Raw genomic sequence first — 23,112 nt, 5'->3', positions numbered from 1 at the left:
AGCGCATCATAAACAGCCCCTCCAGGACTCGAAAGTGAATGGTGCGCTCGGCACACCCGACTCGACAAAAGCGGAGGCCGGTCCGCTACGACTCAGGTGTGTAGCCGCCCCTCTCTAAGAAAAAGCGGAAGAGCTCCACTTCCGCTGCGGGTACCCGCTCGAGCTGCAGGGGGCAATCCTATTCCGCGGAACCCCCACTCCCCCCAATCCTCCTCCCTCCTGCCAACCCCCTCCTCCAGCCAGACTCGCGGTTCCAGGCGGCGTCTACATACGGAACATCCTGCCTTCTTAGCGGCGAGGGGGGGAGGAGGAGACAGCGAGTGAGTGAGCGAGCTAGAGAGAGAGAAAGAGAGCCGGAGGGAGGCGAGACGAGCCAGTAAATCTATCAGGAGCGAGCAGAGAGGCGGCCTGCAACCCGAGAAGAGGAGGGGGACCTTCTTCTTCTTGGTCTGGCTTTTTTATTTTGCGTGTGGATTTTAAAACACAAGCCGGCGGCGCGCTCTGAAAGTTGGACCCCAGACGATTTGGACGACCCCCCACCCCCACCCCCCTTGAAGGAGGCAGCGGCGGCTACCACCAACCGGAAGGCTGTGGCCGCGTACCCCTCAAGCGAGCATGAGGCTGCTGCCTGGGTTGCTGCTGTTGGCGCTGGCCGCTGCGCCTCGGGTTCACGTCGCCGCGGTAAGTCCAGCAATCTCCACACCTTCCTTCAATCCCACCTACCTACCTAACGCCACCATGTTGGATCCTTTGTGTGCACGCGCACGTCCCCATCCACTTAAAGACCCGCGTGCGTGTGCGCATGCGTTATTAATGAGAGTGAGTGATGATCTCAAGGAGGAAATCCTGCACTCGAACGACATGTCAGACATTTGTCGGGCCCCGTTAACACCCCCATACCTCCTCTTCACGCGCCTTAGTCTTTGTGTCCAGTATGTAAAGCGTAAATTCGCGTGTGCGCGTACGTGCCCGAGTGAGTAATTAGTGGGTCATCTCTAATTGATCTTGATTACGGGCTCTGCGGTTTGTGGCGTCTGTCACCGGCTTCGCAGCTCGGCGTTAATTCGGCAGAAAGGGGGTGGGTAGTTTGGTGGGTGGGGTTGCCGGCACATTTTATTACAAGCGTGGAAGTGGATGGATGATGTCATCGGGACCCCGACATCTCTTCCTCGCCCCCTCCCGGAAAAACGGGACCACCGTCATAACACGCCCACGTCTTCCGTTGCCGATGGAGCTATGTTTGAGGGGTACGTAGGAGGAGAAACACGCGGCGCAAAGACAGAATTGTGCAGAGCAAGGCAGGCAAAGGGTAAAAATAAGCGAAATTTGAATGGAGTTCTGTTTGTGACGTCACGGGCAGCTACAGAAGTGGATATACCTCACTGATGGACTGAAATGAGACCACTCACGAGGATCATCTCCTGGTCCAGGCCACAGCTCTTAAAGGCACTCAAATCCCAACAGTAAAACGGTCCATGAGAACAAATGACAACGCCGATGATGTCATGACCCTTCCCTGCAAAAAGCCAAAGAAAAAGCATGAATATTTTGACACTTTGTGACTTTTCAATATTGTCATCACAACTTTACAGTAGTAGTTAGGACATGACGTTATTTAAGTCTGAGGCAGCAGCCAGTGTAATCTCAAGGGATTTTTTTTTGGTCTTTTTTTAAAAGTGCTAAAAGGTTTTGACGCGGCTCTTCAACAGTCACTCATACACCCGTCAGGATTATTTCTGGGTCAGTCGGTTAGCGTAGCAAAGAGCGCAATGGCCTGCACGTGAACTAATCAGCCGACCGGAGACAGGTGCGGATGTCCAAGCGTGTGTGTCGGTAGAGGTTGTGCGTGATTGTGTGTGCATGTGATGTATTTCTGGCTACTTCCTGTTATCGCAACTTGTGCTATGTTGTCCGTGCGGCTGTGTTTTGCAAGATTTTCCCACAGACATCTGTTGTGTCCCAAGGATGCCCGTCCATGCGTGTGCGTGCTCACGTCTCCGTTTGTGTGTCCTTCATGAGAGACTCGATTGTCCATCTGTCAGCGTGTGGGCCTTGTGGAAAAAAAGTCGGGACTCTCTCGATGCCAACAACTTGTCCTGGCCGGCTCCTCTGAGGCGTCGTGTTCCCTCCGTCCGTGGCGATGAAACTGCACGCCCCCGCCTGACCCCCCCCCCCTTCTCCGTGTTAGCAGACAAAGCTCCCCATAGTGCGGGTACGAAAGCAAGAAGGGGCGGCAAAGATCGCGAGCAGCTTGAGCGAGGCGAGATGGAGGCCGAGTGTGGAATGCGGGAGGCAATTTGACGCAGGAAGCCGGGCCGGCGGGCAAGGGGGGGGGGGGAGCAGAGTACACACACACAGGTAGAAAAGACTCCAAAGGTATTTCAGGTGTGTGTGTGAAGGTGGGTGTGGGGGCGGAGGAAATGAAAGAGATCACAGTTCATATCCGGGCCTCCCGACGGCCTGAGGTCAGCAAGGGTGAAGAAAGACGCCCCCCACCCACACACACTAACACTCACGTCATTTTGTCTCGTGAGAATATTTTGTTCAGAGGGAAATTCCCATTCATCATCAAAGCTCACATTAGTCAGTATTCCCAAACCGTCTTGGCGGCCATTTTGCTAATGGTTTTCCTTCAGCTTGTTTGTTAGCAGCTCTGGGAGTGTTTGGAATGTTGTTGTTGGAAACCAACGAGTGCGGGCACGCTCGCGCCGACATTGTCACGAACATCAAAGTCAGTCATTACCTTATTATTTTGTACACAAGGCCATATAGCGTGCCGTCTTTAATACTCGCCGTGAGTCACACGGGCAGACCGTTGAACCCTGGAGCTGCTGTTTTTTTTACCTTTCATTTAGGCTGCTCAAATCGAGCCGAGAAATGCCGCTTGTGCAGATACTAAACACACACACACACACACACACGTCTCCCCTGCAGTAATTGGGAAGTGCAACACACACACACATAGACACACACATATTCTCCGGAGAGGGGCTGAGATGAAAATGGAGGCAGCGGAAGGGAGGAGGGGGAGTGGAAAGAGGGAGATAATGAGGGGAGTGGAAGGAAGGATGGAATTAAGTCAACGGCAAGCGTGGAGACGAGAGGGTGTGTTTCCCCCAAACGCTCCCACGAAATCACAAGTAGAGGGTGCAAAAATTGGTGGGTGAGGGTGTCGGTGGGGGGGGGACGAAGCGGCTTCCACCGCTCGTTCCCGGGGGACGAGCGAGGGCGCGAGCCAGCGGTACCTGCTCTCCGTCGCCATGGCAACCACCTCTGTCACGGCACTTGCGCTCCAATTCTCTGCGCTCCGGATGGCCCCGCTTTGCCGTTTATTAAAAAAAAAACAATGTTCACACAACAAATCACCCCAACATAGGCCCCATCGATTAAATGCAACTTTTAGGTGGTTATCTGCGACTTGAGCGCCGCATTTGCCACGAAATATCTTTTGGAATTTCCCAATTGCGGAACTCAGAAAGGCTTCTTTTGTGTTGGAGACATGCGTGTGTACGTGCAGTTGTGCTGCACCGGGCTCAAGGGAATTTTTCTCGAGATGCTACACTGTTTCGTGTGTGTGCGTGCGTGTGTGTGTGTGTGTGTGTCTTTTCGGTCAGCAGGTTACACGACACACACAGGAAGTCGAGTGTGTACTTTCTCAGCGGCGCTTTTATCCAAATGCGTGTTTGTTTGCCAGGAAATGCGCACACAGACAAGCCGGCGTGCGTGTGTGTGTGTGTCTGTGTGTGTGTGTGTGTCTGTGTCTGTGTGCGCATGACATGTGACAGTGTGTGTGTGTGTGTGCGTGTGTGCGTGTGCGCACGCATGACATGTGACTGCATGTGCGTTTGAATTATTCAGCAGACGGAGGAGTGAACCAGGTCACAAGCTCATTGCGGAAACGTCTCCCCTGCATCTGTCTTTTTCTTTCCATCTTTCCGTCTGTTTGTCCTTCCATCCATCCATCCATCCATCCACCCATCCTCCTTTTGCATCCATCTATTCTTCCTCCCCCCTTTTTCCTAAACAGGAAGTTGGCAACGGCAGGCTTGTTACTCACGTCCTCTCCATTACTGGCCGGCCATGAGCATTGATCCAATTAAATGTAGGCGTTGACGCGCCAGCCACCCCCTGTGTGTGTGTGTGTGTGTGTGTGTGTGTATGTGTGTGTGCGTGCGCGTGTATATGCGTCCGTGACCTTTGACCCCTGATGCTTGAAAACCCTTGTCAAAGGCATCCGCGGTGTGAACAAGGTAATGAGCTGCCTGAGTTTGCCGATGCTTGTCGATGCTTGCAGCATGTTGTCTTTCCCAACACACACACACACACTCACACACTACACACACAGACCTGCCAGAGCAGCAGGTGATTCATTCCCTAATCTTTCATTCCAACAATTGTGGCTTAGCTGTAATCTGAAGCCCGCAGAGATGTTGACTGACACTGGGCGAGCATGCTTGTGCTCCTGCGTATTGTTCAAGTCGCCGCCGTGTTTTGTGTGAGAGCGTGAGCATGTGTGAGAGCAAAAGTGAGTGTATGTGACTGAGAGCATCAGATTGACAGTTCAGTCAAGAGGCGAGCATGACGGCCGATGTCAGGAGGAAGAGTGGCAACGGCGGCGTTCGCTACCTTCAATGACACGCCGGCAGGGGTGTGGGGGGGGGGCCTCGTTGATTTCAAAATCGGCACAAATTAATGAGCGTCATTAACAAATGGCAATTGTCGGGGACAATTATTTGCATGGCTTGTCTTCATGATTGCGTTGTCACAGCTGCTTGGAGAAGCCAAATGACTCCTTTCGTTGTGGTTTAGCCACGTTAGCTTTGCTGGCACAGTCCGGATTTGCTCACAGTTTCTCTTCTGGCCGTCAAAGCGGGTTCGCCGATGGAATCGGTCGGCCGGGTTTCCCGCGGAAGCGATTAGCCATCGCGGCGGCTGCTCAAGGTGCGAGCCGGGCGATTAGATCCACGGCCGAGATGGATGAAAGGGGATTGAGGTCAGACGCAATCGTGGAGCCGAGCCGCGTGAGAGGAGGACGAGCTTGCGGTGCGAGATGGAAAGATTTGTACACCCGCCGGCGAAGATGACAAACTTTGGCTATGTCCTTGTCAGCTCGCTTTGTTTGTCTTTGTCCTCGTCTCGGTCTTCCTCGGCTTCTCATCTTCTGTTGTCTTCTTCTCTACCTTTGTCTTGTGTGTTGCGACAAGCTGACGCATTTTCTCTGCGCGTCGAAAGAAAAGGTAGCCTGGCGCCACGCAACTTGTTTTAGCCAATTGAAGAAAGTCAAAGCTGGAAAAGGCACAAACGTGTCTCGCAAGGAACATGCTGAAAGTCGGCATCGGCCTGCGGGCCCGGGTTGCTCCTTTTTCCTCCCAGCCTCTTTCTTGTCTTCTTCTTCATCCTGCCTCATCCTCTCCCCGCAAAGGCGCATGACAGTCATGAGCCTAATTACACAATCTGTAATTACACCAGCGCTAGCGCTTGGCGAGCACGAGCGCGCGCGCGGGCCGCCTTGTGACTCAACGCCATTCAGCTTCCTCCTTCACATTTTCGATTGGGAGAATGCATCGATTAACCTGCCCCGGAGTGCCTCGGGCACCTCCCCCCTCCCTCTCCCCAGCAACACAAAGGCACGAAGGCTTTGCAGGGGGAGCAGACACATTTTTGAGCCCCCTTTGAAAAGTTCCTTAGAAACGGGAGAAAAGTTGCGGCCGCAGGCGCCACGCCCTCCTGCTGCTCCTGGCAGCAAGCACACCATTCAGCCAACACGCACACACACACAGGCATAAATCTGCCTTGGGCTTTGCCAATGACCCACAAGCTGGCTAGCAGCAACGCTAACTGCAGCAATCCCACCTTTATACACACACACACACACAAACACAAAGTGAAACTGCTAAGCACAAAACGGCACATGATGCAGTGCGCGAGCGCCGACAGTGTGGGAATCTCAAAGCGGCTGCACAAACACACAAACAAGCACGCTAACTCAATTCCAGCATTTGCTTGTTGTCCAGCTAAGGAATGCCGAAGCTTCCGTTGAGTGGCTCACGCGCTTGCCTGCGCTCGAGTTGCATGTTTCATAAGGCCATCCATAATGGAAGATGAGGCCATGCTGGGTGTGCCGCTGTCTCCAGATGAGGACAAGCCAGTTGGGGAGATTCTTTTTTTTTTTTTTTTTTTTTTTACCGTCTAGGTCATGTAAAAACACGCCGATACACCCGCACCCGATATACTTAACTCGACTATTCCGGCCTCCGTGAACGTACACTTGTGCACGTTATGACAGTGTGTGTGTGTGTGTGTGTGTGTGTGTGTGTGTGTGTGTGTGTGCGCGCGCGCTTAATCCCGTTGGATTGTCAGATTAGTGTAACAGCTGGCTGCTACGGGCATCTGCACGACCCCCAACAATCACAACTTCATGTCGGACCGGAGCACACCAGTGCGTCTATGAATGCGTGTGGTGTCTTCGCAGCTCGAATCCGTTACACGCTTCCCAGCCAGCTGATGTGCCTCTCGACAGTCACGTGACCCCCCCCCGGATCCCCTCACCCCTCCCCTCGCCCCACCCAACCTAGTCTGCATGCGGCTTCATTATGCAGCTGCTTGCTCAAACATGCTATGAGTTAACACGCTAACATCCTTTAGGGCTGAACAGCGGATTGCGTTTTGGACCATGAAGATGTTCAAGGTGCCATGTTTGTGTAGTGTGTCACGGTTGGAGTTTATGCTAGCAGTAGGGCTTTTTTGAAATGCAGATCAAAGCTGACAGGACGTTTTTTTTTTTTCAATTTGAACATTTGGGAGTGAAGCGAGTCGCTCCTTGAAGTTAGTGTCAGCGTAACGGGCCTTTTCATTAACGGATGGAAAATAAGCCGTGTCAGGAAAGTTGACGCTTGTTTGATGATTGTCATTTTCAAGGTGACTGCGTGCACCTCCCCGTTTCCAGATAATTTTGCAAGTCGTCTGAGCGGAACTGGGTTCTGCCGACTTTGATTGACAGGAAACGTGTTGCGTTCGTTTTCTGGCTCTCGCACGCGAGCTTGTTTACGAACACTCAAGCGTGGAAAGCTGAAAACAAACACACAATGTCTCCATCATGAATGCCGTGTCATGCCAGATAGATATATAGCCATATAGCCTCATTCCACTCAGGTCCTCCAGAGGCATTTTTTAAAGCGCTAATGAGTGTAAAACTGCACAGCGGGTTCTCTCTTCCGAGCTCACACTCACGAACCCCCGCCGCCGCCGCTTCCACCGCCGGCTTCTAGCTCGCTCGCGTTTCCTTCACAGCTCGGAGTTTGGACAGCGAATCTAAATTTGCGGGCTGCAGTGAAAGTGCAAGTCTTCCACTTGTGCACTTTAATGGGCTCCCACTCGCCACACACAGTCGTCAGCAACGGAACAGAACCAAGATGGAGTTGCTGTCTGTGGCTTGCTCGGCATGGCTACGCCTCCATTTGGGGAGCTGTAGGCGTCCTTTACGTTAGCGGTGTGTTAGCGGCGCCATGTGTGCTAATCTCTGCTCAAGATGTTAACAAGGCCGTCACCCGCTAACCTACTCGCAAGCGCTCTCGGGCCCGCCGCCGTCCAGTTAGCAAGCGGTGAGACGGAGCGTGGAGATGGAGGCAGAGTGGAGGTCACCGCTGATTGGTTCAGGGATTTACTGCAGGGGGAAAAAAAACGCAAGATGGGAGCTCTAGCGACAATAAACAGGCGGCGTTTTCTCGGGAGGCTCCGCCGGCCCTTCACAACACGGGCGCTCGCGCGTTTTGTGAAGAAGAGCCGACGCAGCAGCCGGCGTGAATCAGCAAGCTCTTTACGAGGCGTGGGTGGGCAGCCGTATTAGAAATGCGCCGTCTCAACTCCACGTGAACTTTTGATTAGTCGCTCGTTTCAGGGTCATCATAATTTTGTTCTCGGACACCCCAAAAACGACACGTCAAGAGCTTTCCCAGACCGCCAAAAGGTTTTGGGCCGTCAAAGCTGAGAACGTTATTTATTCTTGTTGCTCATGTGACAATGTCATTAAGATGTGTGCTTTGACGCTTGCAGCATCTTTGAATGATAATCGAGCCTTTCACCTTGATTTTCATCACACGTGTCCACGAGGGATGTGTTTGAAGACGCACACGAGGTGTCTCAGTTTCAAGAAAAATGCTCGTCAAATTCGACGCTATACAACACTTCTTGTGTAACACGAACAGACTGGCAATTGTCAGGCAGGCAGCTTTGCTTTGCTTTAGCGTTTTGGCTTTTTTTCCCGTTCAGAAGGTGAATCAAATGAGTCACGAGTGGGATGGCTGCCTTTTCGCCAAATGCCGTCGCCGCCGAGGTGTAAAATGTTTGTGTAAAAAGAGTGGTGGAGGTCGTGGCGCTCCAGATGGCTTTACCGACGCCTCGGCGGATGCACCTGTGCTTTGCCTGCTGCGCAAGCTGGACCAGGCCGGGCTTCAACAAAAGCTCGCTCATTGCGTGTCAATAATGTCAAGTCATGCAGATGTCATTTTGCTGTGCCTAATAAAGTGTATTGTTTTTTTTTGTTTCAATTGACCTTGGGGAAAAAGTGCCTTTCAGTTGGCAAGGCTTTCACGCAGGCTGGCCAGGCTGAAATCTTTTATTTTTGCGAGCGGTGGCGGCGATAGCAAAATCGAGGGCAGCGCAGATGACGGCCACCCCCTGCCCCCCCCCCTCCCCCCACTGGGTTTTATCGGTGCGGTGTGGGAGAGCCAGTGGCGTCTCGTAGCGGTCGGGTAGCTATGCGGCGCGGGGCTGTTTATAGCTCGCCAAAATGCAGCGCTGCTTGGTCCCACTCAGCTCGATCACGTTGAGGAAAAAAAAGCCACACATACGTATAGCCTCGCTGCACACACACACACACACACACACCACAATGAAAAGCTGTCATTAGAGCCAGTGTAACACTGTAATTAGATGCAGTGACGCATTGCTCTGTGGCACACTGTGAATTTACACCACAATATCAACTCATAAATTGAACATGCTGGGACACAGTGTGATGACATCGTGCTTTTAAGCGGGCGTGTGTAAGGGGGCGGATGAGGTTGGGGGCATGCTCACGTTTAAACACAGTCTGCATCCAACTCTGAAAATAGACTGGAGAGACTCTCAGCCGCCATATGGCCTGGATTTAGATGTGTGTGTGTGTTAAATGTGTAGTAAAAAAGGGGGCCCCCAGGGGGGTGACTTCTGGACCTGCCTGGAGGGGGGAGGGGGGCGCTCGCTCGGGTTTATTTTAGTGTGTATTTTTAAAGCCACGCTGAGTCCAGATGAAAGGAAAGTGGGGCAAGTATGGGGGATGCACTGTGTCAAGGGGGGGGGGGGGGCAAGGGGGGTAGCGTCAAGCAGATTCTGAGCTTGTTTTGATGTTATGCAACACCTTTTGCCTTGTGTGTGCAAGGGGGTTGTCTTTGTGTATGTGTGTGCGAACAATTGGTTTCCCCAGCCCGGCATCTCACCCCCAAAAATGACGGGATTCTCTGTGGAAGGCAAAGGTTGCCCATAGCAACGGCTCTCATTGTCAAATCTTTGGATGGCACACACACATGAGGTAAAAGGGGGGGGGGGGGTGATTAGGCAGGGCACCGGGTTAAAAATATAAAATCAGAAGTCTCTCACAGACTCGCACCCAAGTGCACAAAGCGAGCGCACCTCTTCCCAAAAGGTGCGCCAGGCCCAGACATGCTGGAGGGGAGGGCGGGGGCGCTCGAGTTTCCAGCGTCCATTATGGCTTTATTGGCTTTTAAAGGCATCGGGTTTCCTGCGTCTGGAACCGGCAGGCGGGGAGGAGCCGCCTCTCCTCCGTTTTCATCTTTGCACAATTAGCATTACACAAGCTAGCTCGCCCCCCCCCCACCCTCCTCCAACCACCACCAGCAGCAATCCCCCCCTCTACCCCAGGAAGAGATTTAGATGTGCCGGGGAGATAAAAAAAAAAAGCGCTTTGGTCACATCCGATTGAGTTTTCCAGCACCTCCGGCTAAACGCAGCAGCGCCTCTTCTGTTTTTTTGTCACTTTTTCAGCTCATTAGCAGATAAATGATCAGGAAGGTTTGTGTGTAAAGAGGCCAATTCAAGTGACAACACTGCACAGCATCATCACCCCGCCTTGCTGTCAAGGCAGGTTGCGCAGTGATGTCGGGTTGCGTTGATGCTCTGCCGTCACCAAGCGGCAGCCATCTTGCGACCGCCATCTTGCCTCCAATCACATTCTGTGCTTTTCTCTCACGCAGGGACAGACGTGGTCGTTGGGCGATGACGAGGGCTCGACGGCGGACGGCTTTTACGACGACGAGGACCTCTACTCGGGATCCGGCTCTGGATGTGAGTGTGTGTGTGCGTGTGTGTGTGCACATGTATGTACGTATGTTTTTGTGTGTGTTTGTGTGTGTGTGTCACTCTGCTGACCCACCACGTACCCACATTCACACAAAGTTGACCTCTTCCCCGAGATCTTGTTTGCGCTAATCAGATTAAAGTCCACACAGATGAGAGCGTCACGCAGCGACCTGGCCCGGACCAGCCCGGTGCGTGTTGTCTGGCGTGCTTCGCAGTTAGCCGCTTAGTCCAAAGCGCATTGCTGTAATTGGGCCTGATATTCTGGTCAGCACCCACGAGCAGACCACGCTGGCCGCCAACCAACCGAAATTTAAATTTGGATCTGATCCAGATTGCACTTGGAAACAATGTAAACAACAGTGTGAAAATTACTTCATGCATGCACTCTGTTTTGTGTTTTGAAGTCCCTGCTGGAAGTTTGCACTCTTGTTCTTTTTCTAGCGTTCCGTCATCTTTGAAATTTGACTTTGCACAATGATGATAAAAAAGCTTGACGGGCATAATCGGCTTAGCCGTTTTTTGGCATCTTGTTGGAGCGCCAACCAACGGAAACGCACTCGACTCGGTGCAGGTAATGAGAGCCCAAACCGCTGCCTGGAAAATTGCTTTAAGTCCACCGACGTTGATACGGATCAGTCGGCGGCGGCGGCGGCTCGTCTCGCTTTTGGACAGGGGCTCCATTGTGGGACGGCGTTTTGTAATATCCTCTCCTGCCCACATGCCTTTGTGAGCCCACATTCAATTTGCTCCTCTTTCAAGCGCCGCTCAAACGCAATGAAAGCTACGCCGGGAAAATGAATCTCCTCTCCGCACTTGTTTCATCGTCACACTTGTGCTTCACGCTGCAGTCATCGCGGGAAACTGCCAGAGTGGATTAGAACAAAGCTGCGGACAGTTTGGTTTCTCCTCACAACTGGGGTTGGAAATGAGCAAAACGCTGGCCTCGACAAAAAGTTGCATTCAAATCTTCCGATCTCTGTTTGTTCCAGTTCCCGACATCAGCGTGAGGCCGACGTCCGTGTCGCTATCTTCCACCACGGAGGATCCTGTTCCCCAGTCCACCACTCAGGCCACAAGCCCTGCCCCCTCAGCCGCACCCGCGGCCGAGCCCAGCGCCGACCCCACCGTCACCGCTACGACTGGCGTCCCTACGACCGGCGCTCCCACCACCGTCATCGTCACTTCTTCCGCCGCCTCCACCGTCCTGCCGACCGAAGCGGACGGCGAGAGCGGCGCCTTCTGGGAACTGGAGTTGGAGAAGGAGAAGCAGCTGGAGAGGGAGCGCGAGCGAGAACGGGAGCGCGAGCGGGTTCGAGAGATGGAGCGCCAGCGGGAGCGGGAGAGAGAGCGGGAGCGTGAACGGGAACGAGAGCGCCAGCGGGAGCGGGAGAGAGAGCTGGAACGCATACGGGCCGCCGCTGCCGCCCAGACCACCGCCGCCCCTATATCTTCAGCTCCCGTCGCCACGGTGACAACACCCAAAGAAGAAGAAGAGGAGGACGTGTACCTGTCGCCGGAACCCACGTCAGACGTGGATATCACCACAAAGGAGGACGTGCCGACCACGGAGGAGCCCACCGCCGCCGCCACCGCCGCCGCCACCACCACCACTGCTGACCCGCCCAGCAGCACCGTCAAGACCCGGTTCTCCTTCAGGCCCAGGGTCCCCGCGGCGACCACCACGCTGAGGACGCCCACCACGGTGAGAACGCCCACGGAGAGAAGCACGCGCCCACCGCAGCCTACAGCCAGCACACAGGTGAGACATTTCAAATAATTACCTCCAGAAAATTCTTTTGGGTTGCGTGTTTTTTATTTTATGTGCAAGTTACAAACAAGCAAGTTTTTTTTCCATCCCCTCAGGATTCAGTTATTTTTGGTTCCTTTATATAAATATAAAAATCATTTTTGGTGAGAATATTTCATGTCGTCCAAAATCATCCAGATCTAAAAATGTTTCTATTTATGGACAAAAAAAGAAAAGTCACACAAAAGCAAAAATAAATAAATTTTTCCTTTGGGCGTCCGAGGAAGTTGAGCACATTCGGGCCTGGGCAGCTCCCGGAACACCTCAAATTTCTACTTGTATGTATTTCAGGATAGAGTTTCATGTCGACGCGCCTCTGTCATTACACAAATCCGCCAGCTGTGCGCGGTCGGCTTGGCCCAAAAGGGAGCGTGCACACATACGCACACACACACGCGCACACACACACGCACACATGGTGGCACCTCAACAGCAGCAGCAGCCACGTTTCAAAAGTGACTTTGATGGTTGTGATGGCATTCACAACGCCACAACGGCTCTTCCTGCCCGAGATAACCACATGTGGTCACACGGGCAGCTGTGATGGAAAACGAAAGGCGTGTAGTCCGATCTGGAACGGCAACAACATTCAAGCTGCCAGCAGCCCTCATCTTTTCCCGGCCAATCCTCAAATGTGACCAGCGACTTTATTTCGGCAGGGCAACAACGAGCTGGCGGCCGTGGGGCCCAGCGGCGACTTTGAGATGAACGAGGACCAGCGCAACGAGCTGGGCCGCGGCTTGGCGCCAGAAGAACCCGATCTGGCGGGCAACACGGTGGACGGCGGCAGCTCGGCCGCGCAGCTCCCGCAGAAGAACATCCTGGAAAGAAAGGAAGTCTTGATAGGTTGGTATCGGCACGCTTTGGGCTACTCGGCCACTTAGCAAATCGTGAGGAGAGCAGCAAAATGTCAGCCATTTTGTGCCATTGAAATGTTCACCAATAATCTTAAAATGGAATTGGATTGAACACATTTTTTATAAAGGATACGTAATCAAATCCAATCTCAAGGACCATCCTCCCCGTTGTTGTTCACCGTGCGACCTGAAGTGAAACGTGGCTTTCTAGTTCCCAGTTGCCACCTGGCTCGGTCCGCTTCCACCCCCCTGCCCTCCCCAATCCAAGTTCCCAAAAGGTTTTGTCGCCAGGTAGCCGTCTGACCTCTCTGTCTCTTGCAGCCATTCTGATTGGTGGACTGCTGGCTGTGGTTTTTGCAGATTTCCTGGTCACTGGTAAAGAGCAGGAGGCAACAGACTTGACACTAGACTAGACTAGACTAGACTAGACTGTGCGGGTGTCTTCTTGGCTTTGCTAGCAATACAAAGCATAGCAGTCCTCCCCTCTCAACATGAGAAACATAACATGTTGACAAACCTTCAAAACAAAAGAAGCTAAGGACACAGTCTAAGGGCTGGTGCACTGCATCGTGGCGGCCATCTTGGAACAAACGCTACCTACATGCTAAGCGGAGGCAAAAGCTTGCACACAACCTTTTTGGTTTCGCTGGCGCGGGTGAGGCGATCACATGCCGTCAAGCGGAAGTGGTTGCCTCACTTTTGACCTAAAGATGTGAAGGCTAATTGTCCCAATACATTTGTCCATCCTCACTTCCTGTAGGTGTGACAGCCTTGTGTCCCAATACTTTTGTTTACTTTTACGCCCTGTCCAAATATTGATCAAATACACTCCCTCTGTGTGTGTGGCCAGCGGTCATCGTGGGCGGCGTGGTGGGCGCCCTGTTTGCCGCCTTCCTGGTCATGCTGCTGGTGTACCGCATGAAGAAGAAGGACGAGGGCAGCTACACGCTGGAGGAGCCCAAGCAGGCCACCGTCACCTACCAGAAACCCGACAAGCAGGAGGAGTTTTACGCGTAACGCAAACACGCCGCCGCCATGAGCACCACCGCGACGCCAAACCTCCTCCCCCTTCGAAACGCCCCACCCCACCCGTCTCTCTCTCTCTCTTCCTTTCTTCTGCCAACCACAAGAGCGCCTTTTTTGCGGACTTGGAACTTTCTTTTCAATGAAAGTATCGAAAAAAGGGACTGGAAAAAAAACCAAGAAAGCAAAAATATTCTTTAAAAAAAAAAAAAAAAAAAAGACAACCATGTTTTTTTTCAATGTTGTTCTTAATATTCTCTTGTTCTGTATGTGACAATGCGGATTATTTTGTAAGAAAAACATCAAAACTAAACACGTTTGTGTGTGACGGCGTCTAAAAACAAAATGGTACTCTTGAAGCCAAATGTGCGAGGAGACGAGAGAGGAGGAAGCTGGCTACGAGACATCCCGTCCGGTCAAAAAGCAACCAGAATCTCGTCGTGTACAAAGACTCGCAATGGATGATAAGAATATGATGAGAATCGTTTGGCCCGGATGCTTCAATTATGATCATGACAATAATAATAACAAAGCTGTATTGATAATATTACTGAAACAAGACCGTGTGTATTTAGCTGTTTCCAAAAAAAGTTTATATGTAAATATCAGTGTTTTACTTTGATGCCATCACTAATCATCTGCATGATTTTTTTTTTTTTTAATTTATCTGTCATCACTTCAGATGAGCTGTGCTCTGGCCACACACACACAAACACACACGCACACACACGGGGCTTCCATTTTTTTGTCAACTTCTGGTCCGAATATTTGTGTCATTTACTAGCCCAATATTTGACTTGATTTACAAATGTTTCATTTACCCTCCTCATATTTTGTGTGCCAATTCTTTTGTCCATTGCAACTTCCTTTCCCAACCGTATGGCGACCTTGTCCAATCTTTGTGTCCCAATACTTGTGTTAATTTCCTACTTCCTGCCCCGACACACGCACGCACACCCACGCGCGTGTAATGCAATACTGTGGATGAATCACACTGTCGCGGCTCTCCATTCTCTTGGTTTTAGCCATCAGTTGCTTTTGCACCCGTGCCGACCTTTGCATGATTTTTATTTACCTGCAGAGGAGGAGGAGCTGGGTCAGCTTTGGGTTTGGAAGGCGTGTGGGGGGGTGCTTCTATCTAAGAGATTGTAACCACGCCAGTGTAGCTTCTTATACTCAGTACTGTAGATAAACAAAACATGCATGGGAGTCCAAACAATATTAGTGTTTGTGTGTGAGAGGTGTGTGTTAACCTCATCCAACTGTTCTCACGCTCTTCCACAGACAGGTGACACTTTGTTCACTGGCGTGCGTGCGCGTGAACAGTTCGTCTTCAAAGGCGACGTGTGCGTGTGTGTGTGTGTCAAATTATGACGAGAGAGATACGTGTGAAGCAGATTTTGTGTGTCACTTGCATGTGCGTGAGAGAGCACCTCATTTGAAGCCACCACTTGCAGGCGTGTGTGTGCGCGCGCCTTGTGTGTTTGCTCGCTCCCAACCGAATGTCTCTAACACACGCGCACGCATATGCAGAGCGTGTCCGTCCACACGGCCAGGCAGCAATGATGTGAACACGTGTTGTTTTTTCTAAAGTGACTGTCTCCAAGCGTGCGCGCGTTTGTAGCCAAGTATGCGTGCGAGTGCGCGCGCATAAGTGGAGGCGACTTGTACGTTTGCTCTTCTCATTCCTGGTTTTATACATTTGCATTTTTTTAAGGCTGAGTTCTTCGAGTCATTGGCTGCGTGAGTGTGCGGGGGGGGGGGGGGGGGAGCACTCCAGCCCACCCCACCCACCGCGTCACTGTCGCCTTGTCACTAATCTGCCTCTGTTCCAAATAAAAGACCTGATTGGCTAAAAAAAAAAACACAACTATACTTGTCTTTCTTTACACAAAAACGTCTATTTTGTCATTTCCCCAAGTTTATAGGTATGAGGTATATTATTGGTCACCATGTACATGGACTTTAAGTTCAACTCCAGCTACATTTGACAAATACAAGTGCACATTTTGTCAGATAAGTGACTTCACGACAAATATATATGAGCACATTGCTGATTTTGGAGTGATGTTGATTCCTCCCCATAGAAATGCACGGGAGCATTTATCGTAACCACGCCGCCTGATGGCCGACTGTAGTAGTGCATATAAGTGTTTAATCGGCTCATTGTGAGTGCAACAAATTAACATGTCGCATGTTTTTGTGTCAAATTTGTGGCTTATTTGACAGAACTCTAAACAAGTTTCTACAAATTACCTGTGTTGCTACGCCCTCGCTGATTGGCTGCCGCGCCGCTCCTCCCCCTCCCTACATTACCAATAAAGAAGCCAATTAATCTAGTTTGCTTGCGACTCGCCTCGTTAACAGCGGCCCTTAAGTTCCTCGGTGAAGACAATGGATGAAGACTTAAGTCAACCTTTTGGTAAAACCGATTTTAATTGCACATATCTGCGTTTTCAGCTAGCTACAGTGCTTGTGAATTGACGAGCTTGCCGTTTCTTTTTTCGAAGAGTCTTTTCATTGGACCATTTATGACTTGCAACACCTCTTAAATACAATACAATAGAAATTGATTTAGAAGTCATTTTACAACGGCTGCAGCTCACAAATAGCTAATGAACACTTGAGCTGTGCTCAATGGAAAAACTTCTTCAAACTCCAATTGGCTTCGAATTCCCAAATGGCTGCACTCTTTCTGCTGATGTGACGTTAAACGCGAGTTGTCTCAGAGTTTCAACCAAAAGTTGTGTAGTTCTGCATCTGCTCAGACACCCGCAGTTTCTCAGAGGAAGTCTAAAAAACAAAGGAAAACCATGCGTGTGCGTGAAAAAAGTAAAGTGTTCAATTTCATTTAGCGATTAGAAAGTCCAAATCCAGCAAAGTTAAAGTTTACGATTGCTATCATGGCCAGGCTCGAGTCTAGGGCCCCGGGATAGACGTCTTGAATATGCCAAAAGTGTCTAATTAACCTCAGCGACCTCGTATTTCGAGTCGAAGGGGAGCACTTTGTGCTAGTTAGCCGGCCGAGCTAATAATTAACAGTGGGCTGGACACCTGGGACACTCAATGAACTCAATAATGAAGTCCCTCCCGTTACTTGAATTGCTTTCCGTCTGATATATTTAGAATCATTTAATCAACTTTTTGTCAACATAAAGTCCATGAAAAGTTCTCGTTACTTAATACAACTGCTTTGCTCCACTGTTAATTATACAGTAATCCCTCGTTTATCGCGGATAATTGGTTCCAAGACCACTCACGATATGTGAAAAACCGTGTAGTGTCACCCTCTCATTTTTAACATACATACATTTTTGTGTATCAAGAAATGTATATTAATCCATATAAGTGCATATGTTATCATTAGAACATTAATAGTTTCAAACATGTAAATACTATATTAATGTATGAATAACATACAGAAATTAATTATAAATAATATATGATTGTGTGTGGGGGTGTATGTGTGTGGGGGTGTCATATGTAAATGTAGCTAAAGTGTACATACTGTAAATGTTTTTAGAACCCTTATTAACGTTTTTATAACAAGGTACAATTGTACATACTGTAAATATGTTTTTAGAACTCTTATTATAACAGTTTTTTATAACAAGATACAATACGTATGTTTTTAGAACTTTTTTTCTAAGGCAAGGCAAGTTTATTTGTGTAGCACTTTTCAGCAATAAGGCAATCCAAAGTGCTTCACACAAAACATGAACAGGCATCAAAGAAAAAGAGTTAAAAGCATCAAGGCACAGTTAAAAAAAACATTAAAGATCAGGAATAAAACAGGAAGGGAGTTACAGTGCAGTGTAAATTAAAGTAAAATCAGCAATAGGCAGCAGCTAACAGCAAGGTACCAATAACAAGGTACAAATATACATACTGCAATTGTGTGGGCACTCCCTGCCTTCTGCTGGTGTGCGGGCAAGTTTTGTGCCATAATTCCTCAATTTATAACTTTTATTTTTAATTTATTAATTTCTGATCTTTATTAATTTTTGGGTGGAAAAAATCCACAATGTACTGAAGCCGCGATAAATGAACTGTGGTTTTGCGAGGGATTACTGTATATTTTGAGAACTCAAGCAAGATTTTTGGTGATGATGCTGGGTGGGCTGGAGGTGCTTCCCGCCTCACATGTTTCTTCCAGGCTGTCAGAGTGTCCTCTGCAAGGAGCTGCAAACTAAAGGTTGTCAGGAGAGGATAAAAACAAGCCAGGAAAGAGAAGAAAAAGCCAGGGATGAACAAGATGGGGAGGAGAAAGAGGAAGCTAGTCAAGGAGCGCCGCAGGAAGACCAGGATGGCAAAAAAGTCACTCAGGCAGACCACGAGAGTCCTGAGCACAAGACCACTTCCACCCCAATGAAGAACGGAAAAGGACAGGAGGACGCGGTGGAGGACAAAGCCCAAGCGGGGAACTCGACTCTGACAGAACCCCCCGTTGGACTCGGGCCGACCTGTGACCTGACCAAGCCTCTCTACCTCGGCTGCGGCGGGTCGGCTCTGGACGAAGCCGGACCAGTGGTGCAGTTGTCTAAGAACCAAGTCCTCGTCCGACCCGCCGCAACTAAGAGGCCACCTGCCCCCTCTTTACCACAAACTGCGGCCCAGGACGGCCTGGAGCCACTTGAGGTGAGCCGCCGTTAAGACGTATTCCAATTTAGCCCAGCTTAAAGTACAGGAGTCCAAAAATCCAGATTGAGTCAGTAACATGAAATTTGATAGGCACGCTTGTCAAGGGTACACCCACTCAAAATCTTTAGAGGAATCGGGCAGAACATTTTGATTCCCTTGTCTATTTGTATCAGATCACGCAGGTGTGCGCCACCCGACGCTCCTTCCGCTACGCCGCTCGGGTTCAAGGCCGGGCTCCCTACTTCCCAGAGCTTCGCGGGATGGAGAGCGTGGAAGGCTGCCCGGTTCCGCCGCCGCCGCCACCACCACCACCACCACCGCCGCCAAAGAAGAAGACAAGGACGCTTTACAGCAGCAGTGAGAGCCGCATTGTTCCTTCCTGATTGGCCATTGGTGGGTGTCGTCTGACGCTTGCTGATGCGCGTGTGTGCAGGTCAGTTGAAGCACTTGGAGGCCTTCTTCCAGGAGGACCACTACCCCGACGCGGAAAAGAGGAATGGTATCGCCGCATCGGTCGGCGTCACACCTCAGAGGATTATGGTGTGCCTGCTCGCCCCTCCCTTGCTGTGTTCCAAGCGTCCGTAGAATCATTGCGAGCCCGTAGGGTCGGAGCAATTGCTTCTTGTCTCATCTGATCGCGTCCAGTCCAAGTCTTTTCCATTCCTCTCTTGCCTGCCACTCTTGTCCTTCCAGTCGTGCACATGTCTCTAGTGATCATGTCTGGGCCTGTCCTGTCTGGTTCCGACTTTTTCCGTCCTTTTCACGTCCAGTCCCGTAAGTCTTCTCGTGACAAGTAAAAAGAAATCAAATTTAATTTTCTGTATGTTGGTTCTCTCCCATGCTTTTGTGTCAGGTTTGGTTCCAGAACCGCCGAGCCAAATGGCGCAAAGCAGAACGCTTGCAGTCCAATCAAGTGGAAGGGCAACACGGCAGGGCCAGTTGGAGCCCTGCCCACCTCCTTGCCGTGCCCAACATGGCAACCACCGCCAGCAGGTGAGCAGGCCCGGCCTGACCTTTCCCTCGACTGAGACCACGCTCAGACAGATGATCCCTCGCCCGCTTTTCAGCGAGGTGCAGTCTGCGCCTGTGTTCTCCGTCGGCGCCACGATGCCAACGCTGGAGACGACGGCGCCGACTTTCTCCACAAACAGCGGGCCCTCCTTCAGCCAGCTGCTGGCGACCAGTCCAGGTAGATTAACCCAAGCCACTCCCAGTTTTGCTTTGGGGCTGTCCACTAATGTTTGCTGCCACTGATGCATATAAATGATGGCGGAGGTGTGCTAACCAGCCGCCAACGGCTTTCATGGCTCTGTTGTTTCATCTCCAAGGTCAGTCCAAAATGAGAGTGCAGCCCGACTTGCGCCCCTGCTCCATGCACAGCCCTCCCCCCCTGAGGCGAGCTAGCCTCCCCCTCCCCCACCTCGCCGCCAACTTCAACCTGGAAACCCCCCCACCGCCACGGCCGCCTCTCTTTGTGGACGACGGAGCCGCCTTGGGCCACCCTCTGCAGACAGACAGCAGGTCAGCGCAATGCACGCACACACACAGGCATGCACCCACCTGCACGTACTGGACACCTTACTAAGCACAAAGGTAGAACATTAGAATTTGCTGTGCGTTGTTTTCAGTTGTCTGTTGAACTTGGCCGACTATCTTGCACCGAGCCATCAAAGTAGCGCTCAGCTGCCCTTCCAGCTGCAGACCTCGTACCCGCCCGGACATACGACCTCTGCGTCCCTGCCCACCCAAATGGCCTTCCTCACCCCTTCCCCCTACCTCACCCCCAACACTGACACCATGGCCACTTCCTACTTCACATTTGGCAGCGCGGCAAGCGCCAACTACGTGCAGTCGCAGGGCGGCGGACCGATCCTGCTCCAGCCCACCGGCCACTGTGAGTTTCATTTGGTTTATCCTCAATGCCGTTCGCCGAGGCACAAGTTCCTTTTCTTGTTTTTAGGAACTCTGAAAAGTGCAGTTTTGTGCATGCTAGATGGGTGCTGTTGCTGCTTTATGATCATCTGAAGCGCTTTGTCATCATCTTGTGGCATCGCTGTGTAACTGCAAAACTCTTTTGTGGATGTTCATTATTCACAGATTTCTGAACGCAGGCATAAAAGGAACAGAATTTTGGGGGGCAAAAGTCAACCTCAGCATTTTCCGTGTTTGCGTGCAGGTGGCATGACGTCCTACCAGTCGTACCCTTGGGCTAATATGTACGCCCAGCCTAGCGTTCGCCAGATCGCTCCCAATTATGCGTCCGGATTTGCTGCCGCTCGGGACCTCCAGGTGCCGCCGTCGTCCTCCTCCAGCGGCGTGCCGCCATGCTTCTCGCGTCCGTACACGCGGGGCGGCACCACTGCCCTGCCGCCCGTGTCCACCCTGCAGCCGTCCCGCCTCAGGGCCGAGGGCGCGATGGCAACGAGGGGGGCGGCGGCGGTGGCACCTCTGCTCCCCTCGCAGGCCAGCCCTGGCTCCCTTCACAGCCCTCTGGCGCCTTCTTCTGTCAAGATTGAGTACGACAGCCTGCGAGTAATTCACAGCCACTTCCAGCCAGAGTTGTCCCCCATTCACTTTTGAGTCTGTTTGTGTAATAATATATTTGTGTTTGTTTGAGCTGCAAGCTTGCAAGCTTGCAATAAATGTGTTTCTTGAGAGTTGTTTCGATTGAGACCTGGTTTGATGGGCCCAGCGGGAGTTTCCTCAAAAGCATCATTTGTCTCCGCTAGAGGGCGCTGTTTCTTTCCGCTGTGAATCGTGCTTGACCACCGGTACAGCTGTCTGGCAAACCATAGTCGACATTTGCTTTTTAAAGCATTAGAAAGTAAAAATAACACAATATTGTAATTATGCTCTATTATTTGGAGTCATAATGTCGTCATTGCAGCCTATAAATTATAAAGAAATAATACTGTGATGATTACAATGAATAACTGTTGTGAATATTAAAGGTTAAAGCTCGGTGGGCCGGATTAACGAACGAATGGGGCTTTATGTGATAGGTGGGCCATACTTTGCCTACCGCTGCCTTTAGTACGCTCACAAAGCCTCCCCAATACTCGATGCACGGAGCCTCGGCCAGGAGGCAGGCCCTCCTCCATTTCCCTCTACTTCCTCTGCTGTGAACAGAGAGAGTATAGAATACAGGTAGAGGGCTTGAGTAAAATATGTGTGTGCGTGTGCACGGGATGCTGGATTCTACCCCAATCCTGCTAAATCAACATTGACAGAGATTTGAAAGAAAGGCAAACTTGTTTCAATGTTTCTGTTTGTGGCCAGATCTTTGCAGCATCACCACGCACGCACGCGCATACAAACACACACACAGCAGTTGTCCAGCATGGAACAAAGCTGGCAGTTCCTACGGTTTGCGTTCCAAAGATACAACAACTAGACGCAGTGGCGGAAGGTGGCAATTAAAGCCAGAACAGATGCGCATCTATGCAAGGAAACACAGAGTGCAGATTATAGCGGGTATTTTTGAAAAATAAAAATAATTCCGTGAGCCAGTAATACAGTTTGCTTTCTGGTTGCTGGCAGCGCACCGCTTGTTATGTTTGATGTTCTCTGTTGAAATGTACAGCCATAAAATGGTGACTTACAGGAATATTATCTAATAATATTTTGGGGTTTTCCTCTTTTCGGTAAGTGGGTTCAAAGCTAGACCCCATCCGTGTTAAAAGAGACTTTTGAAATCAGCACTTCTTACTTTGATAAATATATATTTAATACCAGGTTTAAAACTTTTTTTTAACAATAGATGATAGCCACTGCAATTGACGGACCTATTTAGCAATTACTCCAACAAAACAAACTTGAAATCAGTAATCCTTGGTTTTTGAAAGATTCACTGAAAATGATGCAAAGGGAAATCAAAAGTTTCAAGTAAATCCTTTTCCAAATTTCTCAAAGGGTCTCTCAAGGTACGGTTAATCCAAAGTTTGATTCATTTCAAGACTCGTTGGATGGATCCTCGTGTGTGTGCGCGTGTTACATAACCGCCGCACTGGATGTGTGTGAATATGTGTATTGATGTATACATTGGTAGGGAAACATATGTGTTGTGTCTCCCTGAGATGACACGTTTTCCAGGAACCGAGCTCAAGGGTTACTGCATCCTGGTCTCGTACACACACACACGCACGCACACACACATTTAACGCACACACGCACGTCTATATGCATGTACCCTAAGGTTTATTTTGCCGTATGTTCACTTGAATAGGAAAAATGTTGGACCACTTACTCTTGAGTCTCCCTCCTCCGTTTTGCATCCTGAATTGCGGCTTGTGTGTGTGCGTGTACGTGCGCGCTTGTGCGAATGTGTAAAGGGAGGCTCGAGGAATGCGTGCTCGGCCGGCAGGGTGGGGTGGGACGTTGGTGGTAAAAAGAGGGCCCTCTGTTTCAGTGTATGTGCGCCCCAATTGA

At 50.6% G+C, this 23,112-nt stretch overlaps 2 protein-coding genes across 2 annotated transcripts; both read left to right on the top strand.

The window, feature by feature from the left end:
- The first annotated feature begins 10 nt into the window (after positions 1 to 10).
- sdc3 (syndecan 3) lies at positions 11 to 15,901 on the top strand. The gene is made up of 5 exons (XM_037264059.1): positions 11 to 681; positions 10,251 to 10,341; positions 11,346 to 12,115; positions 12,823 to 13,009; positions 13,871 to 15,901. The coding sequence occupies exons 1-5, from the start codon at positions 616 to 618 to the stop codon at positions 14,035 to 14,037; spliced, it is 1,281 nt and encodes a 426-aa protein (XP_037119954.1). The 5' UTR covers positions 11 to 615; the 3' UTR covers positions 14,038 to 15,901.
- A 2,285-nt stretch (positions 15,902 to 18,186) lies between these two features.
- LOC119130804 (homeobox protein NOBOX-like) lies at positions 18,187 to 21,264 on the top strand. The gene is made up of 9 exons (XM_037264737.1): positions 18,187 to 18,681; positions 18,858 to 19,041; positions 19,118 to 19,265; positions 19,455 to 19,458; positions 19,538 to 19,677; positions 19,752 to 19,873; positions 20,013 to 20,205; positions 20,313 to 20,578; positions 20,861 to 21,264. Exons 1-9 carry the CDS (start codon positions 18,187 to 18,189, stop codon positions 21,262 to 21,264), a joined length of 1,956 nt encoding a protein of 651 aa, XP_037120632.1.
- Positions 21,265 to 23,112: the final 1,848 nt, after the last annotated feature.

This window comes from Syngnathus acus, chromosome 11, assembly GCF_901709675.1.
Source record: "Syngnathus acus chromosome 11, fSynAcu1.2, whole genome shotgun sequence".
In the NCBI taxonomy this organism is placed as follows: domain Eukaryota; kingdom Metazoa; phylum Chordata; class Actinopteri; order Syngnathiformes; family Syngnathidae; genus Syngnathus; species Syngnathus acus.
Note: the sequence above shows the minus strand (reverse complement) of the source record. Positions and strands in the feature narration are given on the sequence as shown.

Excerpts from the sequence above, each read along its gene's own strand:
- sdc3 (XM_037264059.1), top strand. The coding sequence starts at position 616 with ATGAGGCTGCTGCCTGGGTTGCTGCTGTTGGCGCTGGCCGCTGCGCCT. Across the intron at positions 682-10,250 it reads CTCGGGTTCACGTCGCCGCG|GGACAGACGTGGTCGTTGGG; the intron begins GTAAGTCCAGCA and ends TCTCTCACGCAG. Across the intron at positions 12,116-12,822 it reads AGCCTACAGCCAGCACACAG|GGCAACAACGAGCTGGCGGC; the intron begins GTGAGACATTTC and ends TTATTTCGGCAG.
- LOC119130804 (XM_037264737.1), top strand. The coding sequence starts at position 18,187 with ATGTTTCTTCCAGGCTGTCAGAGTGTCCTCTGCAAGGAGCTGCAAACT. Across the intron at positions 18,682-18,857 it reads ACGGCCTGGAGCCACTTGAG|ATCACGCAGGTGTGCGCCAC; the intron begins GTGAGCCGCCGT and ends TATTTGTATCAG. Across the intron at positions 20,206-20,312 it reads CCTCTGCAGACAGACAGCAG|TTGTCTGTTGAACTTGGCCG; the intron begins GTCAGCGCAATG and ends CGTTGTTTTCAG.